Source organism: Hordeum vulgare, chromosome 1H (genome assembly GCF_904849725.1).
Source record: "Hordeum vulgare subsp. vulgare chromosome 1H, MorexV3_pseudomolecules_assembly, whole genome shotgun sequence".
Lineage (NCBI taxonomy): Eukaryota > Viridiplantae > Streptophyta > Magnoliopsida > Poales > Poaceae > Hordeum > Hordeum vulgare.
Window position 1 is genome coordinate 428037729 of NC_058518.1, and position 21174 is coordinate 428058902.

Genomic DNA, 21174 nt, shown 5'->3' on the forward strand with positions numbered 1-21174 from the left:
AGTCGTCACGCCAACTACTACTATCACTACTACTATGGCTAACCGTTAGCAATGAAGTAAAAGTAGCAAGCACATGGCGTTGCATCTCATACAATAAATTAAGACAACTCCTATGGCTCCTGCCGGTTGTCATACTCATCGACATGCAAGTCGTGAAACCTATTACAATAACATGATCATCTCATACATCATACATGCAACATCACAACTTTGGCCATATCACATCACATGTCAAACCCTGCAAAAACAAGTTAGACGTCCTCTAATTGTTGTTGCAAGTTTTACGTGGCTGATTTGGGTTTCTAGCAAGAACGCCTTCTTACCTACGTGACAGCCACAACAATGATATGCCAAAGCTATTTACCCTTCATAAGGACCCTTTTCATCAAATCCAATCCGACTAGAGTAGGACACCCGCTAGCCACCTTTATGCACAATGTGCATGTTTGTCGGTGGAACCAGTCTCACGTAAGCGTACGTGTAAGGTCGGTCCGGGCCGCTTCATCCCACAATACCGCCGGAAAAGAATAAGACTAGTAACGGCAAGCAAATTGACAAACCATCGCCCACAACTTTTGTATTCTACTCGTGCATAGAATCTACGCATAGAAAACCTGGCTCGGATGCCACTGTTGGGTAACGTAGCATAAATTCAAAAATTTCCCTACGCATGTTCAGATCTTCCTATGGAGAGACCAGCAACGAGAGAGGGGTAAGAGCATCTTCGTACCTTTGAAGATCGCTAAGCGGAAGCGTTGCTAGAACGCGGTTGATGGAGTCGTACTCGCAGCGATTCCGATCTAGTGCCGAACAACGGCACCTCTGCGTTCAACACACGTGCAGCCCGGTGACGTCTCCCGCACCTTGATCCAGCAAGGAGGAGGGAGAGGTTGGGGAAGAAGACCAGCAACACGACGGCGTGGTTTTGGTGGAGAGACGAGGTCTCCCGGCAGGGCTTCGCCAAGCGCCGGCAGAGAGGAGGAGGAAGAAGTGCAGGGCTGCGCCGAGGGAGAGGGAAAATTGTGTCCTCCAAAGGCCAAAAGTGCCCACTATATATAGGGGAAGGGGAGAGGGGGTGCCACCCCTAGGGTTCCCACCCTAGGGGGTGCGGCAGCGCTCCCAGATGGGGTTTGTGGCGGCCAGATGGGGAGGAGGGGGTGGCGCACCCCTCTGGTGGGCCTAAGGCCCACCTAAGTTAGGGTTCCCCCCTCTTTTTCTTTCCCCTGCGCCATGGGCTGAGTGGGGAGGCGCACCAGCCCAACTAGGGGCTGGTTCCCACCCCCACTTAGCCCATCTTACCTCTTGGGGTCGCAGCCCCCCTTCGGTGGTCCCCCGGGACCACCTCCGGTGGTCCCGGTGGTCCCGGTACGTTACCGGTGATGCCCGAAACACTTCCGGTGTCCGAAACCATCCGTCCTATATATCAATCTTTACCTCCGGACCATTCCGGAGCTCCTCGTGACGTCCTGGATCTCATCCGGGACTCCGAACAACTTTCGGTAATCTCGTATAACAATTCCCTATAACCCTAGCGTCATCGAACCTTAAGTGTGTAGACCCTACGGGTTCGGGAGACAGGCAGACATGACCGAGACACCTCTCTGGCCAATAACCATCAGCGGGGTCTGGATACCCATGGTGGCTCCCACTAGCTCCACGATGATCTCATCGGACGAACCACGATGTCAAGGATTCAATTAATCCCGTATACGATTCCCTTTGTCTGTCGGTATAGAACTTGCCCGAGATTCAATCGTCGGTATACCTATACCTTGTTCAATCTCGTTATCGGTAAGTCTCTTTACTCGTTCCGTAGCACGTCATCGTGTAACTAAATCCTTAGTCACATTGAGCTCATGATGATGTTCTACCGAGTGGGCCCAGAGATACCTCTCCGTCACACGGAGTGACAAATCCCGATCTCGATTCGTGCCAACCCAACAGCCACTTTCGGAGGTACCCGTAGTGCACCTTTATAGTCACCCAGTTACGTTGTGACGTTTGATACACCCAAAGCACTCCTACGGTATCCGGGAGTTGCACAATCTCACGGTCGAAGGAAAAGATACTTGACATTAGAAAAGCATTAGCATGCGAACAACACGATCTAGTGCTAGGCTTAGGATTGGGTCTTGTCCACCACATCATTCTCCCAATGATGTGATCCCGTTATCAATGACATCCAATGTCCATGATCAGGAAACCATGATCATCTATTGACTAACGAGCTAGCTAACTAGAGGCTTGCTAGGGACACATTGTGATCTATTCATTCACACATGTATTACTGTTTCCTGTTAATACAATTATAGCATGAACGATAGACGATTATCATGAACAAGGAAATATGATAATAACCATTTTATTATTGCCTCTAGGGCATATTTCCAACATCTTCACCTCGAACAGAAGCACAAAGAGTTGCTACTCAACCTGCTGCACCTACTGAAAATATTTGCTTTGAATTTCCTTCGGGTATGCTTGAGAAACTGTTGGATAATCCTTTTACTAGAGATGGAACATCACATCCAGACTTGCATCTAATCTATGTAGATGAAGTTTGTGGTTTATTTAAGCTTGCAGGTTTGCCCGAGGATGAGGTCAAGAAGAAGGTCTTTCCTTTATCTTTGAAGGATAAGGCGTTGACATAGTATAGGCTATGTGATGATACTGGATCATGGGACTACAATCGGTTGAAATTGGAATTTCATCAAAAGTTTTATCCTATGCATTTAGTACATCATGATTGGAATTATATTTATAATTTTTGGCCTCGTGATAGAGAAAGCATCGCTCAAGCTTGGGGGAGGCTTAAATCAATGTTATATTCATGCCCCAACCTTGAGCTCTCGAGATAAATTATCATTCAGAACTTCTATGCTCGGCTTTCTCATGATGATCGCACCATGCTTACCACTTCTCGTACCGGTTCTTTTGTGAAGAGAAATATTGACTTCAGATGGAATTTATTGGAGAGAATTAAACGCAACTCTGAAGATTGGGAGCTTGAAGAAGGTTAGGAGTCAGGTATGAATTTCAAGTTTGATTGCATTAAATCCTTTGTTGAAACAAATACTTTTTGTGACTTTAGCGCTATGTATGGACTTGACTCTGAGATAGTAGCTTCACCGTGTGAATCTTTTGCTGCTCATATTGATCTCCCCAAAGAGAAGTGGTTTAAATATCATCCTCCCTTAGAAGTCAATGTAGTTAAACCCAATCCAGTTGAAGAGAGAGTCATTGCCTATAATGATCCTATTGTTCCTAGTGCTTACATTGAGAAACCACCTTTCCCTGTTAGGATAAAGGATCATTCTAAAGCTTCAACTGTGATACGTAGAGGCTATATTAGAACACCTACACCCCCTGATCAAATTAGAGTTGAACCTAGCATTGCTATTATCAAAGATCTCCTGTCCGACGATGTTGAGGGACATAATATTCACTTCTGTGAAGATGCTGCTAGAATTGCTAAACCTCACGCTAGAGACAAACATAGGCCTGTTGTTGGCACGCCTGTTGTGTCTGTTAAGATAGGAGATCATTGTTATCATGGTTTATGTGACGTGGGTGCTAGTGTTAGTGAACTACCTCGATCCTTATATGATGAAATTAAAGACGAGATTGCACCTATTGAGATAGAGCCTATTGATGTCACTATTCAACTTGCCAATATAGATACTATCTGCCCTGTGGGAATTGTTAGGGATGTTGAAGTCTTGTGTGTTAAACCGAAGTATCCTGCTGATTTCCTCGTTCTTGCTACCGAACAAGATAGCTTTTGTCCCGTCATGTTTGGCAGACCTTTTCTCAATACTGTCAATGCTCATATTGAGTGTGAGAAGCAAACTGTCACTCTTGGCTTTGAAGGTGTGTCACACGAGTTCAATTTCTCCAAGTTTGGTAGACAACCTCATGAAAAAGAGTTGCCTAGTAAGGATGAAGCCATTGCCTTAGCTTCTATTGCAGTGCCTCCTACTGATCCCTTAGAGCAATACTTGCTTGAGCATGAAAATGATATGCATATGGATGAAAGGGATGAATTAGATAGAGTTTTCTTAGAACAATATCCTATTCTTAAGAATAATCTGCCTGTTGAACTGCTTGGGGATCCACCCCCACCAAAGGATGATCCTATGTCCGAACTTAAACAGTTGCCTGATACTCTTAAGTATGCTTATCTTGATGAAAAAGAGATATATCATGTTATTATTAGTGCTAGCCTCTCAGAGTATGAAAAAAAGAAGTTACTAAAAACTCTGAGAAAGCACCGGGCTGCTATTGGATATACTCTTGATGATCTTAAGGGCGTTAGTCCCACTCTATGCCAGCACAAAATCAAAACTGATTCTGATTCCAAACCAGTTGCTGATCATTAAAGGAGCTTGAATCCTAAGATGAAAGAAGTAGTAAGAAAAGAAATACTAAACCTCCTGGAAGCAGGTATTATCTAGCATGTTGCTCATATCGATTGGGTGAGTCCGGTGCATTGTGTCCCTAAGAAGGGAGGCATTACCATTGTCCCTGATGATAAGCATGAATTTATTCCACACAGGATTATTACTGGCTATAGGATGGTGATCAATTTTAGGAAATTGAATAAAGCCACTAGGAAAGATCATTATCCTTTACCTTTTATCGACCAAATGCTAGAAAGACTGTCTAAACACGCACACTTTTGCTTTCTAGACGGTTATTCTGGTTTCTCCCAAATTCTAGTTGCACAATCTGATCAGGAGAAAACCACTTTCACCTGCCCTTTCGGTACCTTTTCTTATAGACGTATGCCTTTTGGCTTATCTAATGCACCTACCACATTTCAAAGATGTATGATGGCTATATTCTCTGACTTTTGTGAAAATATTGTCGAGGTCTTCATGGATGACTTCTCTGTTTACGGGTCTTCCTTTGATGATTGCCTCAGCAACCTTGATCGAGTCTTGTAGAGATGTAAAGACACCAACCTTGTCTTGAATTGGGAGAAGCGCCACTTTATGGTTAATGAAGGCATCGTCTTAGGTCAGAAAATTTATGTAAGAGGTTTTGAAGTCGATAAGGCTAAGGTTGATGCAATTGAGAAAATGCCATACCCCACAGATATGAAAGGTATAACAAGTTTCCTTGGTCTTGCTGGTTTCTATAGACGGTTCATTAAAGACTTCTCTAAGATTTCTAGGCCTCTTACGAATCTATTGAAAAAGGATATTCCTTTTGTTTTTGACGATGATTGTGAGGAAGCCTTCGAAATACTTAAGAAGGCTTTGATAACTGCACCTATTGTTCAACCACCTGATTGGAACCTACCTTTTGAGATCATGTGTTATGCTAGCGATTATGCTGTTGGTGCTGTCCTAGGGCAAAGAGTTGACAAGAAGTTAAATGTTATTCACTATGCTAGTAAAACTCTAGACAGTACCCAAAGAAACTATGCTACTACGGAAAAGGAATTTTTAGCAGTCATGTTTGCATGTGAAAAGTTCAGGTCTTACATAGTTGATTCCAAAGGCACTATTCACACTGATCATGCTGCTATTAAGTACCTCATGGAGAAGAAGGACGCTAAACCTAGACTGATCAGATGGGTTCTCTTGCTACAAGAATTTGATTTGCACGTTGTCGACAGGAAGGGTGCTTATAACCCCGTAGTAGATAGCTTGTCTAGGTTGGCGAACGTTCTTGATGACCCACAACCTATGGATGATAACTTTCCCCATGAGCAACTGAATGTCATCAATCCTTCATGTAGTGCACCGTGGTATGCTGATTATGCAAACTATATCGTTGCCAAATATATACCACCTAGTTTCACGTACGAGCAAAAGAAGAAATTCGTCTTTGACTTGAGACATTACTTTTGGGATGATCCTCACCTTTATAAGGAAGGAGTAGATGGTGTTATTAGACATTGTGTACCTGAACATGAATAGGGACATATACTACAGAAGTGTCACTCCGAGGCCTACGGAGGACACCATGTGGGAGATAGAACTGCACGCAAGGTATTGCAATCAGGTTTCTATTGGCACACTCTCTTCAAGGATGCCTGTAAGTTTGTCTTGTCTTGTGATGAATGTCAAAGAATAGGTAATATCAGTAAACGTCTGGAAATGCCTATGAACTATTCACTTGTCATTGAACCATTTGATGTTTGGGGCTTTGATTATATGGAGCCTTTTCCAAATCCAACGGGTATACTCATATCCTAGTTGCTGTTGATTACGTCACCAAGTGGGTAGAAGCTATCCCCACTAGTAGTGTTGATCACAACACTTCTATCAGGATGCTTAAAGAAGTTATTTTCCCTACATTTGGAGTCCCTAGATACCTGATGACCGACGGTGGTTCACATTTCATTCATGGTGCTTTCCGTAAAACGCTTTCTAATTACGATGTCAACCATAGAATTGCGTCTCCCTATCACTCTCAGTCCAGTGGTCAAGTAGAGCTAAGCAATAGAGAGATTAAACTAATTCTGCAAAAGACTGTCAACAGGTCTAGAAATAATTGATCTAAGAAGCTCGATGATGCACTATGGGCTTATAGAACTTCCTATAAGAATCCCATGGGCATGTCTCCGTACAAAATGGTGTACGGAAAAGCATGTCATTTACATCTTGAGCTAGAGCATAAATCTTATTGGGCAATCAAAGAGCTCAACTATGATTTCAAACTTGTTGGTGAAAAGAGGTTATTTGATATTAGCTCGCTTGATGAATAGAGAACTCAGGCATATGAGAATGCCAAGTTGTTCAAGGAGAAGGTTAAGAGGTGGCATGATAAGAGGATACAAAAGTGTGAGTTCAATGTAGGTGATTATGTCTTGCTATATAATTCTCGTTTAAGGTTCTTTGTAGGCAAGCTTCTGTCTAAATGGGAAGGTCCCTATATTGTTGAGGAAGTATATCGTTCCGGTGCTATCAAGATCAACACCACGGAAGGTAATTGTCCGAGAGTGGTAAATGGGCAGAGAATCAAGCATTATATCTCAGGTACTCCCAGAAATGTTGAAAGCAATATTATCAATACAATAACTCCGGAAGCGTACCTAAGGGATATTTATCAGCCTGTTTCAGACTCTTAAAACGAAGAGGTATGTGATTGGGTAAGAAAACAGACTCCAAAACTTTTTTAGTACGAATTTTTCTCTGTTTTGGAATATTTGAAAAAATAAAAAAATTGGAAGTAGTCCGGAAAGCGCGCGAGGAGGCGACAAGCCTGCCAGGCGCGGGCCCACCCCCTCGCCGCGCCTGGGGGGCTTGTGGCCACCTCGTGTGCCTCCCGGACTCTGTTTTCGTGCAGAGTACTCCTTCTGGTCTGGAAAAAATCATTATATATTCTCCCTTAAGGTCTAACCCTCGTATCGCACAGATTTTCTCTGTTTTCATTTCGAGCCTGTTTCTATTGCAGATCTAGATCGCTATGACGTCCCCAAAAGCTCCGAAGTACAAGATCTTCGAGAAGGTCATCAACCCCTACCTCACGGGAGTGCTGCAACACCCTCAATCTATCGAGATGCGTGAGGGGATGTTGCACATCCGTGATGTTGAGGGGCCCAAGAAGACATGAAGCATGGAGACGAGGCTCGAAGCAATGAAGCAACAAGTCTTCAAGTGCCAAGGGATGGTGGAGCGTGGACTCAACGCCAACCACATGATGATCACGGAGTTCACCAACAAGCACATGATTGATGCCAATGACATTGGGAAGCACCTCTCCATGCTCTATGATAGGATTGATCACCTTTAGGCCCAGATGTATGACCTGCAGAACCAAAACTATGAGTATGAGTATAGATTTAAATCAATAAGGTTGGGTGCAGATTTGAGGATTTCGGAGACTCGTTCATCTTTCCATGATGGAGCACCTATGCCTTGGAAGATGGAGGATCAAGCCCATGTTGCAACAACTCCACCACCATCACCTCCAAAGGAAGACAACTGAGCATGGGTATGGGCAATCCCCTTGGCTTGTGCCAAGCTTGGGGGAGTTGCCCCGGTATCGTATCACCATCACATCTTTTGCCTTTACCTTTGTTTTGGTTTGTTCCTTTTCAGTTTTCTCTTTCTCTAGTAGAATAAAAGTCTTAGTGTTTTAGTCTTGAGTTTTTCTTTGTGTCACCCCCGATGTATTCGAGCTCGTGAGATTTATAATAAAGAGTGTCTTAGTTGAAGGGCTTTGCCTCTTGCCATGATCAAAAGAGTGAGAAAAGAACAAAAGCATGGAAGATCATGTAATGATCTTATGGGAAGTGATGGCTTCACATATAAAAATAATGATGATTGAAACTTGTTGAGGGTACACAAACGTAGACCTTGGTCATTGTTGCAATTAATAGGAAGTGATAAAGAAAGAGAGGTTCACATATAAATACATCATCTTTGACACCATCTATGATTGTGAATACTCACTAAACTATTGCATGCCTAGAAGTAGATGTTGGATAAGGAAGACAACATAATGAATTGTGTTTGCTTGGTTTCGAACAATGTTATATGATTAGAGATCCCTTAGCATGTGACGATTGCTTCCACCTCATATTAGCCAAAACTCCCGCACCAAGTAGAGATACTACTTGTGCATCCATAGACCTTCAACCAATTTTTGCCATGAGTCTCCACCATACCTACCTATGGATTGAATAAGATCCCTCAAGTAAGTTGTCATCGGTGCAAGCAATAAAAATTGCTCCCTAACATGTATGATCTATTAGTGTGTGGAAAATAAGCTTTGTACGAACCTGTGATGAGGAAGACATAAAAGCGACAGACTGCATAATAAAGTTCTTTATCACAGGAGGCAATATAAAGTAACGTTCCTCCGCACTAAGAGGACACGCATCTAAACCTCAAGAGCACATGACAACCTCTGCTTCCCTCTACGAAGGGCCTATCTTGTACCTTTACTTTTTGCCCTTGAAAGAGTCATGGTGATCTTCACCAATTCCTTATTTCGCCTTTATCTTGGCTAACGTCATATGCTTGGGAAAGATCTATATTCATATGTCAACTTGGAAGTAAGTACTCATGAATTATTATTGTTGACATTACCCTTGAGGTAAATGGTTCGGAGGCAAAACTATAAGCCCTTATCTTTCTCTGTGTTCAGCTGAAACTTTGATCTCATGAGTACCACCTGAGTTGTAGCAATTGTAGAGAATGAAAAGATGATTGAGTATGTGCACTACAGGAATCACCTTCTTTGCCGTCTGCCATCACAGACGGCAAAGACAATATCCCGTACGGCAAAGACAATACCACAGACGGCAAAGATTGTCACGGCCGGCAAAATTTTTGCGTCAGCCTACGACGGCATAGGACCTTCTTTGCCATCTGCCCCCACAAAACAGACGACAAAGCTCTTTGCCGTCCGCTTTCCTTAGGAGCAGTCGGCAAAGCGCTTGAGACGGCAGCCGACAGGCGTTGCCTCCGTTAGGGGTTAACGGAGCCTTTGCCGTCTGCCTCCCCGTCAATCTTTGCCGTCTGCCTCCCCGTCAATCTTTGCCGTCTGCCTTCTCCTCCCCTCCCCTCCCCTCCATCTTTGTCGTCTGCCTCCACGACCATCTTTGCCGTCTGCCGGGTCCTCCCCTCCCCCCTCTCTCCACTCTTTGTCGTCTGCCTCCGCCTCCCCCCTCCTCTATGCCCTCTTCTTTGTCGTCTGCCCCCCAGGAAGCAGACGACAAAGAGACTATATGGCCAGCTGCTACTGCCCAGGTTGCACAGCTTGGCGCCACGTGGCACCTTTGACGTCGGCTGGCTGACGGCAAAGGCCTTTGCCATCAGCTGGCAGACGGCAAAGAGCCTATATTGTCACATTTTTATTTATTTTTTCTATTTCACAGCACATATACATATAATTCATAGCACATATATCATAAATAGATCACAACACATATATGATATACATATAAAGCTGATCAATGCCATTTGTTCATCAACTTACATCCCATATATCAAAAGAACCAACACATACAAAGTTTCATCCATATATACATACATATAGTTGCACATATATTGTTCATCAACACATACAAAGAACCAACACATTGTTCATCAACTCAAATAAAAACGGAAACTAAAGCACTCCAACGCCAGCTTCCATGCATGTAGTACATCCAATCTGCAAAATGGGCATAAGAAAGTCAGAAGAAGAAGAACACCAACATATATATGACAAATAAGCTAAATTGAAGAAGAAAGAGAAGAAGCAAGAAGAGAACAAGGAGAAGAAAAACAAGAAGGAGGAGGAGGAGGGGAAGGGGAAGGAAAAGGAGAAGGAGGAGGACAAGAAGAAAAAAGAAGAGAAGAAGAAGGAGAAGAAGGAGAGAAGAAGAAGGAGAAGAAGGAGGGCTCCTTCTCCTTCTTATTCTCCTCCTTCTCCTTCTTCTCTTCTTCTCCTCCTCCTCCTTCTTCTTCTCCTTCTCCTTCTCTTCTTCTCTTCTTCTTCTTCTTCTTCCTTCTCCTTATTTTTGAGCTAAATATTCCAATTATTTCATTTTAGAGGAAAACAAGCTAAGTATATAATATTCATGAGCTAACCAAGGTTCTTATGCCATTTTGAGCTTATTATGGTATTTTGGAGCTAAATGGGCTAATTATGTCATTGTTGGGTTAATTAAAGCAAGGATAATATGAAAGAGGAGAAGAAAGAGGAGGAGGAGGAGAAGAAGAAGAAATCAAGAAAAAGGAGGAGGAGGAGAAGGACTAGAAGGTCCTTGGCCTTCTCCTCCTCCTCCTCCTCCTCCTCCTTCTCCTTCTTCTCTTCTTCTTCATCTCTACTTCTTCTTCTATCTTTTCATTTTGCCTATTTCTTCTCCTCTTCTCCTCTTGTTGGAGCTAAATTACCTAATTATGTATTTTTTGAGCTAAATATTCCAATTATGTCATTTTAGAGGAAAACAAGCTAAGTATATAATATTCATGAGCTAACCAAGGTTCTTGTGCCATTTTGAGCTTATTATGGTATTTTGGAGCTAAATGGGCTAATTATGTCATTGTTGGGTTAATTAAAGCAAGGATAATATGAAAGAGGAGAAGAAAGAGGAGTAGGAGGAGAAGAAGAAGAAATCAAGAAGGAGGAGGAGGAGGAGAAGGATAGAAGGTCCTTGGCCTTCTCCTCCTCCTCCTCCTCCTCCTTCTTCTCTTCTTCTTCTTCTTCTTTCTTTTCATTTTGCCTATTTCTTCTCCTCTTCTCCTCTTGTTGGAGCTAAATTACCTAATTATGTCTTTTTTGAGCTAAATGGGCTAATTATCCCATTTTAGAGGAAGACAAGATAAGTATATAATATTAATGAGCTAACCAAGGTTCTTATGCCACTTTGAGCTTATTATGGTATTTTGGAGCTAAATGGACTAATTAATTAATTGTTGGGGAAATTAAAGCAATTTCAAGGATAATATGAAAGAGGAGAATAAAGAGGAGGAGGAGGAGAAGAAGAAGAAATCAAGGAGGAGGAGGAGGAGAAGGAGGAGGAGGAGAAAGACTAGAAGGTCCTTGGCCTTCTCCTCCTCCTCCTCCTCCTTCTCCTTCTTCTCTTCTTCTTCTTCTCTTCTTCTTCTTCTTCTATCTTTTCATTTTGCCTATTTCTTCTCCTATTCTCCTCTTGTTGGAGCTAAATTACCTAATTATGTCTTTTTTGAGCTAAATTTTCCAATTATGTCATTTTAGAGGAAAACAAGCTAAGTATATAATATTCATGAGCTAACCAAGGTTCTTGTGCCATTTTGAGCTTATTATGGTATTTTGGAGCTAAATGGGCTAATTATGTCATTGTTGGGTTAATTAAAGCAAGGATAATATGAAAGAGGAGAAGAAGAAGAAGTCAAGAAGAAGGAGGAGGAGGAGGAGAAGGAGGAGGAGGAGAAGGATAGAAGATCCTTGGCCTTCTCCTCCTCCTCCTCCTCCTCCTTCTCCTTCTTCTCTTCTTCTTCTTCTTCTTCTTCTTTCTTTTCATTTTGCCTATTTCTTCTCCTCTTCTCCTCTTGTTGGAGCTAAATTACCTAATTATGTCTTTTTTGAGCTAAATGGGCTAATTATCCCATTTTAGAGGAAGACAAGATAAGTATATAATATTAATGAGCTAACCAAGGTTCTTATGCCACTTTGAGCTTATTATGGTATTTTGGAGCTAAATGGACTAATTAATTCATTTTTGGGGAAATTAAAGCAATGCAAGGATAATATGAAAGAGGAGAAGAAAGAGGAGGAGGAGGAGAAGAAGAAGAAATCAAGGAGGAGAAGGAGGAGGAGGAGAAGGACTAGAAGGTCCTTGGCCTTCTCCTCCTCCTCCTCCTCCTTCTCCTTCTTCTCTTCTTCTTCTTCTCTTCTTCTTCTTCTTCTATCTTTTCATTTTGCCTATTTCTTCTCCTCTTCTCCTCTTGTTGGAGCTAAATTACCTAATTATGTCTTTTTTGAGCTAAATGTTCCAATTATGTCATTTTAGAGGAAAACAAGCTAAGTATATAATATTCATGAGCTAACCAAGGTTCTTGTGCCATTTTGAGCTTATTATGGTATTTTGGAGCTAAATGGGCTAATTATGTCATTGTTGGGTTAATTAAAGCAAGGATAATATGAAATAGGAGAAGAACGAGGAGGAGGAGGAGAAGAAGAAGAAATCAAGAAGAAGGAGGAGGAGGAGGAGAAGGAGGAGGAGGAGAAGGATAGAAGGTCCTTGGCCTTCTCCTCCTCCTCCTCCTCCTCCTCCTTCTTCTTCATCTTCTTCTTTCTTTTCATATTTCCTATTTCTTCTCCTCTTGTTGGAGCTAAATTACCTAATTATGTCTTCTTGGAGCTAAATGGGCTAATTATCTCATTTTAGAGGAAAACAAGCTAAGTTTGGAGGAGAAACTTACCGTAGTGGTCATCAAGGAGGAGAAACACCACGGTTGCTCGCGCCGGCTTCGTTTGGAGACGGTTGCCCTGGAGAAGGGTCGTGCGATGCCGGTCGGGAGTTATTCTGCAGAAAAGATATTTTGCAATGTCTCAGTTAGCATGGTGACACTCAATTATTAATACTAGTTTATAATGAAACTCACCGTGCCAATCGAAGAGAAGACGGGCATCGGCGGAGGAACTTGACCGCTCTTCTCGCACAGACCCTGAAGAGTGGGTTGTATTAGTTAGTATTGAAACAGACATTACACACATGATTTGGCTAATGTGAAAAAAAACATACCACAAAAAGCTCGTACATAGCCCGTTGACCCGCCTCATTCCGGGCCCTCTCCTCCTCAAGCAATCGTGTCGTGGTCTGGTCCCTCTCATCAAGAGAAGCCTGAAGAGCAGCCTGGCTTGCCAATCTCTCTTTCTCAAGAGCCGCCTGGTTTGCCGCTCTCTCTTTCTGAAGAGCAGCCTGAAAAACCATTCCTCGTTACCAGAGTAATGATCTATGGTGACACACATAATGAAATGGATGAAAGTGTTCTTAGTCCGTACAATTAACCTCGATGGCAAGTTCGACTGGCCGTGGACGAGGCGTTATCTCAGGACATCTGCTCGACTGGCGCGCCTTGATCTCCGGAAGAGTGAGTGGACAACGTATTATCCCATCTCCAATGGCTATCGAGCCATGGGGCCTCCCGCCACCAGATATCATCACCAGCTCTGGATCCAAAGGTTCCTGGCTAGGGTTAAAGTCATCCCCTTTCGTAGCCTTCCCCGCGTCCCTATATGCCACGAGCTTCTGGTGGGATGATATGTTGGTGAAGTTACTGGGATCATCCAGGTCAGACTTAGAGAATGCCTTCGCCTTCTTGTACGAGGCAGTATGGGCCATGCCATAAAGGTCGTACAAGTGTGGCATCTCAGTCTTATTGTGATGCGCCTAAAAGAGAGGAACAAAATATTAGCATTAAGAATGAATTGCATGAACCATGAAGCAAATCACATACCCAGTTTCGTCCAAACTGAAGTAAGTTGGCGCTGCCTTGATGGTGTGGCACACCAACCATTTGGCTACGCCGATCCTTCGCATTATCGTGGATGAATCGCCAGCTGCCTCTGCACACTCATCAACCAAAGCCTCCCAACAATCCATCTTATCCGCACACCATCTCGGGGGCACCTGTAAGTTATTAGAAAGAATTTTCAGTGCTACGCCTATGAATGAAATCAAGAAAACTACGTAGAAGGACTTAAGAATAGGTAATTACCTTCATGTATTTCTCCTTCAGAAACTTTCCGCGGCAATCCTTCTTCTCCTTCTTAATACCACGCGTGGCGTAGTAATCTCGACTAGCCTGCGGCCGAGCCTCGTGGCGCAAGTTCTGTAATAACCACCTACACTTGACCTCGAGAACCCTGGCCGCCTCCTCCTCATATCCATCCTCACACCTATAGAAGGTCTGCAATCAAACATGAAAACACTGATTAGTACAATAATTAGGTATATTGTTAATTTTAGATTCTGTAAAAGGATAATTTACCCAAAAGCTCTTGATCACCATCTCGGCCCTCGTGTGGCACAAGACACCATCTATAATCTCCTCCGGCGGGGCCTGCGTAGCCTGGTATTGCTCCGAGGTAAATCCTAGTGTAGGAACCTGACCCTCACCAGGCAACATGACAAACCCCGGGAAATTTGTCCGGCAAAGCACACCAAGGACGGAGTTCAGCCTGCGGACTCCAAGAGGGTGTACCCATCCCCTGCAGTATGATAAGGTCAGCGCATTAGATATTTGAACAAACTTGAAGGCAAAAGCTAAAAAAAGGGTAAATGTACTTACCTATCTCCTTCAGGTTTAATCACCGGCCTCTGCTCACGGGTAGCCGGGGCGACCGGGAGACGTGTACTACCACGCTTGTACACGGTGGCCCCGTCCACCTGCACATCGCCCTCACTATCCGTAATCTCATCCCCGCCATCCCCGCCCCCTGAGCCACCCGGACCCTCGGTCCAATCCGGCAACTCGGTACGATCCGGCCAAGGCTCCCATCCGGGCCTCTCCACGTCGGGTGAAGCCTCCGGAACTGTAGTCTCCTCCGGCTGCTCCTGGTCCGAATGCACCTCGACCATGAAATGTCCACACCGTATAATTAGGCTTAAAACCCCTCCTCTACAGGTGTTTAATCATTACAGCCTCTGTCGTCTTTTTATAGTTGTCGCATCCAGGACAGGGGCAATAGTTTCTTTCCTGGCCATTTGCGAATGCGGCTTTCACAAATTCCTTTGTTTTTAAAAACCATTCTTTCGTCATCTCTTTCTGACTAGGGTGACCGGTATACATCCATGCACGATCACTCATCTTGCGTAGCTACTAAAGACAGAATAAATATATTTATATATAATGTAGCATTTATATTCATCGGTTAATCAGTTTTGCCATTTTTATTACGTCCAGGCAACCTACACGCTAATAGGTAAAGATAGGTCCTAATCCTACCCGAGTATGTGTAGATTGGGTTCGTTTTCCCATGCTCTGCTCCGGATCCAACGCAAAATTTTGGCAGCACCTCCCCGCCATTCTCTTGATACACGTCTCCGCAATAAACAGAGAGGATGTGCATTCGGAGAACAATAGGGAGGCACTGACGAAATTCCGCATCGGATCCAGAGCACAGCATACGGGAAAACGAACCCAATCTACACATACTCGGGCTGTCCATGGATAATGTTGGACAATTCGAAAGGATGGCGGTTATAAATATGCAAAGACATGCATAATTATAGATGTCTCCCTTTCGAACGGGAGACGCATACTGGTCACGCATACTGATAAATTAATTGAATTACCTAAATCTAGAAATTTTCATCTGGAAACCGAGCCACAGTAAATGAAGGGGCGGGGAGGAGATGAAATTTGTACTGACCCACGAATGCAGGGGCGGAGCTCGTACAACGCACGGGCAGGTCTTCGCACAGCAGACCTCACAGCGACGAGACAACTATCACATGTAAATCCTTTGATAAACACAAATATTCCAGTTATGTCATTTTAGAGGAAAACAAGCTAAGTATATAATATTCATGAGCTAACCAAGGTCCTTGTGCCATTTTGAGCTTATTATGGTATTTTGGAGCTAAATGGGCTAATTATGTCATTGTTGGGTTAATTAAAGCAAGGATAATATGAAAGAGGAGAAGAACGAGGAGGAGGAGGACGAGAAGAAGAAATCAAGAAGAAGGAGGAGGAGGAGGAGAAGGATAGAAGGTCCTTGGCCTTCTCCTCCTCGTCGTCCTCCTCCTCCTCCTCCTTCTCCTTCTTCTCTTCTTCTTCTTCTTCTTCTTCTTCTTCTTCTTCTTTCTTTTCATTTTTCCTATTTCTTCTCCTCTTCTCCTCTTGTTGGAGCTAAATTACCTAATTATGTCTTTTTTGAGCTAAATGGGCAAATTATCCCATTTTAGAGGAAAACAAGCTAAGTATATAATATTAATGAGCTAACCAAGGTTCTTATGCCATTTTGAGATTATTATGGTATTTTGGAGCTAAATGGACTAATTAATTCCAAAAAACTAAATACCAAACATGTGATCTTGTTTTTGTTTTCTCCTCCTCCTATTCTTCTTCTTCTTCTTCTCCTCCTCCTCCTCCTCTTCTCCTCTTCTCCTCCTCCTCCTCCTCTTCTTCTTCTTTCTATTCTTTCTAGTAAGCTAACTAACTAACTAACCTAACTAACCAAGCTAACTAAACCTATCGCTAAACCTAGATAGCACTAAACAACAAAAAAATAACAAAAACAGAATCTACCATTATAACAAAAACAGAATCTACCACTAAGTAACTAAAAAAGAATCTAGCTACCACTAAATACCAAACAATAAAAAATGAACTTCTTCTTCTTTTTTCTCTTCTTCTCCTTCTTATTTTTTTCTTATTCTCTTCTTCTTCTCTTCTTCTTCTTCTTCTTCTTCTTCTTCTTCTTCTTCTTCTTCTTTCTCCTCCTCCTCCTCCTCCTCCTCCTCTTCTTCTATTTCTTCTTTCTTTTCTCTTTCTCCTCCTCTCCTCTTTCTTCTTCTTCTTCTTCTTCTTCTTCTTTCTTCTAAGTTTTTTCTTTTCTATCTATTTTTTTCTATTATTTATTTTCTATCTACTTTATTCTACCTAATCAACTAACTATATAATTTAACAGAAAAAAGAAAAAATCTAACTATCTAATTTAACACGAAAAAAACTAACTTTCTTCTATTATTTTGTTCTAAGTTTTTTTCTTTTCTATCTATTTTTCTATCTACTTTATTCTACCTAATAAACTAACTACATAATTTAACAGAAAAAAAAAAGAAAAAAACGTACCGGCGGCGCAGGGAGGAGGGGCGGGCGGTGCAGGGTGGTCGCGGCGCAGGGAGGAGGGGCGGGCGGTGCAGGGTGGTGGCGGCGCAGGGTGGTGGCGGAGCAGGGAGGGGCGGCGCAGGGTGGTGGCCGCGCCGGGTGGGGGAGGCGCCGGGTGGTGGCGGCGCAGGGTGGTGGCGGCGCCGGGTCGGGGCGGTGCAGGGTGGTTGCGGAGCAGGGTGGTGGCGGCGGCGGGTGGGGGCGGCACAGGTTGGCGGAGGCGTCGTGTGGGGGAGGGGCGGGCGTGCGGGAGAGGTCGTGTGGGAGCCGAGGGCGAAGCCGTGCGGGAGGTAGTGGGTGCCGGCAGCCGTTAGTGGGATGGGGCCGCCGTCCCCTTTGCCGTCCGCCGTGCTCCGAGGCAGACGGCAAAGGAGTCCCAGGCAGACGACAAAGGGGCGGGGTGGGTGGGGGTGCGTTTCGGCCGTTTGGGTGGGGGGCTTTGCCGTGTGCCAACCCTTTGCCGTCCGCTAGCGGACGGCAAAGAGTTGGCCGACGGAAAATTAGAACTTTTCCATCAACCTCCTCTTTGCCGTCCGACACGTGTAAGCTGACGGCAAAGAAGTTCTTTGTCGAACGCCAGCAGACGGCAAAGATTAGGCACATGCAAATTATCTGTTTCTAGTAGTGGTGGATTTGCTTTACAAGCTCTGATTTGACTCTTTCTGATGTTGTGATAAATTTCAATTGCTCCAATGACTAAAGGCTATCGGTTATTACTTCTCGGTAAGGTTCTTGATCCATTCTTTACTTTGTGAAGGAATTGTCAGTTTAGCGTGAGAGATTATATGTTGGTATTGCTGTTCTGATCATGATCATGATGCATGCATGTTCGTATCTTGTTTTGTCGACACCTCTCCCTAAACATGTGGTCATATTTATTGAGCTCGGCTTTCGCTTGAGGACAAGCGAGGTCTAAGCTTGGGGGAGTTGATACGTCCATTTTGCATCATGTTTTTATGTTGATAGTTATCGCTTCTTGGGCTGTTATTTCACTTCACAGTACAATACTTATGCCTTTTCTCTCTTATTTTGCAAGGTTTACATGAAGAGGGAGAATGTCGACAGCTGGAATTCTGGCCTGAAATTGGAGCAAGTTTGAGATACCTATTCTGCGCAACTCCAAACGCCGTAAAAATCAATGAGGATCTTTTTCGGGATTTATAACAAATACTGGGCCGAAGAAGTGCTAGATGGGCGCCAGCAGGTGGCCAGAAGCCTGCTAGGCGCGGCCACCCCCTAGCCGCACCTAGGGGCCTTGTGGGCACCCAGCTGGCCCTCTGGCCCCCTCTTCTTCTATATGAAGGGTTTTGTCTGGGAAAAAATTAGGAGGAGGCATTTTCAAGGATTCGCCGCCGCCACGAGGCGGAATTTGAGAAGAACCAATCTAGAGCTCCGACAGGACGATCCTGCCGGGGAAACTTCCCTCCCGGAGGGGGAAATCATCGCCATCGTCATCACCAACACTCCTCCCATCGGAGGGGACTCATCACCATCAACATCTTCATCAGCACCATCTCATCTCCAAACCCTGGTTCATCACTTGTAACCAATCTCTGTCTCGCGACTCCGATTGGTACTTGTAAGATTGCTAGTAGTGTTAATTACTCTTTGTAGTTGATGCTAGTTGGATTAGTTGGTGGAAGAGTTTATGTTCAGATCCTTGATGCTACTCATTACCTCTCTGGTCATGAATATGATTATGCTTTGTGAGTAGTTACTTTTGTTCCTAAGGACATGGGATAAGTCATGCTAATAGTAGTCATGTGAATTTGGTATTCGTTCGGTAATTTGATGTGTTGTATGTTGTTTTTCCTCTAGTGGTGTTATGTGAACATCGTCTACATAAGTAGATGATGGGTTGCTAGAGTGACAGAAGCTTAAACCCTAGTTTATGCGTTGCTGCGTAAGGGGATGATTTGGATCGACTAGTTTAATGCTATGGTTAGACTTTGTCTTAATTCTTCTTTCGTAGTTGCAGATGCTTGCGAGAGGGGTTAATCATAAGTGGGATGCTTGTCCAAGTAAGGGAAGTACCCAAGCGTTGGTCCACCCACATATCAAACTAGCAAAGTAACGAACGCGAATCATATAAACATGATGAAAATTAGCATGACAGAAATTCCCGTGTGTCCTCGGGAGAATTTTTCCTCCTATAAGACTTTGTCCAGGCTTGTCCCTTGCTACAAAAGGGATTGGGACACTTTGTTGCACCGTTGCTACTTTTTTTACTTGTTGCTTGCTACGAATCATCTCACCACACAATCACTTGTTACCGATAATTTCAGTGCTTGCAGATTTTACCTTGCAGAAAACCACTTGTCAGATCCTTCTGCTCCTCGTTGGGTTTGACACTCTTACTTATCGAAAGGACTACGATTGATCCCCTATACTTGTGGGTCATCAGGCCTCGTTTCGTACGTACTGAAGTTTTGCTCGATCCGGAGGGCTAAAAGAATGAGCGTTAATATATGTATACATATAGCAGAGGATTAATTTATTAATACATATATGCACCTCGACGGAGTGGTCGGCTTCTCCCTCGTCGGCTTCTTCCTCATTGGAGCCGCAAATTCCTCCCTCGCCCGAGGCGTGGGCGTCTACCTCACCGGAGCTTCTACATTGTGTGTTGAGAGACTCATCTCCCTCGCCGGACTCGTTCAGAAACTGATTGGTGACATCGACATCGCCAACTAAAATATCATCCCCGCGGATGACACCATGCATCACGTCTTCATGATATTCGTCTCTACTGTGTGGATCCATAGTATCTACAAATTATTTAAACAAAAAAACTAAATTAACTAACAACTAAAACTATATACCTCGAATAATCCACTTAATTAATGCATCATCGAATAATCCACTTAATATTATCGAATATATAATCTGGAATACGTAAATAATACATATCTCGAATAGAGTAATACATCGAATAATAACGACTGATCAGTCAACAAAGAGCCGTCGTACTACTGAGGCGCGGGCGGTGGACACCCAAAGAGCAGGGACCATCACCGGATGATAGCTCTGGTGAGATCCCCAAAGAACCTGCCAGGTCCTATCGAACCTGGCATCCAACGCCTCCATGTAGCGACGGACGTGCTCGTACTCCTCGGTGACACGACGACGTACCTCCTCCTCGGGGGTCGACAACCTCTGCACCCTCTGTGGCCCCCGCGACCACCACCAAAGAAGCTCCGTGTCGACGACGGGAGCTTGGTTCCTCACCAAGCTGCGCGCCTCGGAAGGTAACTCCTCCCAATGCCAGTCCGGCGGAGCCCAGTCCCGCACACGCTGGCGCATATCAAGCAGGTGGCCGCCACCGATTCGACGACGAGGATGCTGGCCGGACATCGTATGTCCTACTATTTAAATTCCTACTGTTTAATAAAATTTTCTAAATTTGTACTCTCCCTCCGTTCCAAAATATAAGACCTTTTAAAGATTTCATCAGAAAACTACATACGGAACAAAATGAGTAAACATATACTCTAAAGTATGTCTATATACATCCGTACGTAGTCCATTAATGGAACCTCTAAAAAGACTTATATTTAGGAACGTAGGGAGTAATTAATTGCAAATACATAACAAATTTTTGCAAATGTCAAAATTCATGAAACTTTTGCAAATAAGACTAAACAACTAAAACAACTAAATTAACTAAAACAATATGAAACACTTAATTACCAAAAAGAATATGGACACTTAATTAACTAAAACAATATGAACACTTAATTACCTAAAAGAATAATCCTAATTTTCTGTTTTACTATCTAATTAACTAATTTTATTTCTTTACCCTAATTTTTTTAGAGTGTTTCAGAGAGTGTGTGTGTACGTGTACGTGTGTGTGTACGTGTGTGTATGGCACCAGCGGCTCGAATGTTGGAGATGGACGGGGCGC

At 43.6% G+C, this 21174-nt stretch overlaps 1 protein-coding gene across 1 annotated transcript in view; it reads right to left on the minus strand.

Annotated features, from left to right (window-relative positions):
* LOC123400053 overlaps window positions 1–20621 on the minus strand; it is a 40562-nt gene extending 19941 nt beyond the window's left edge. Inside the window, exon 1 of the mRNA XM_045094451.1 lies at window positions 20422–20621. Within this exon, the coding sequence (XP_044950386.1) occupies window positions 20422–20621 (200 nt within the window). The remainder of the gene's footprint in view (window positions 1–20421) is intronic.
* Between the last annotated feature and the right edge of the window lie 553 nt (window positions 20622–21174).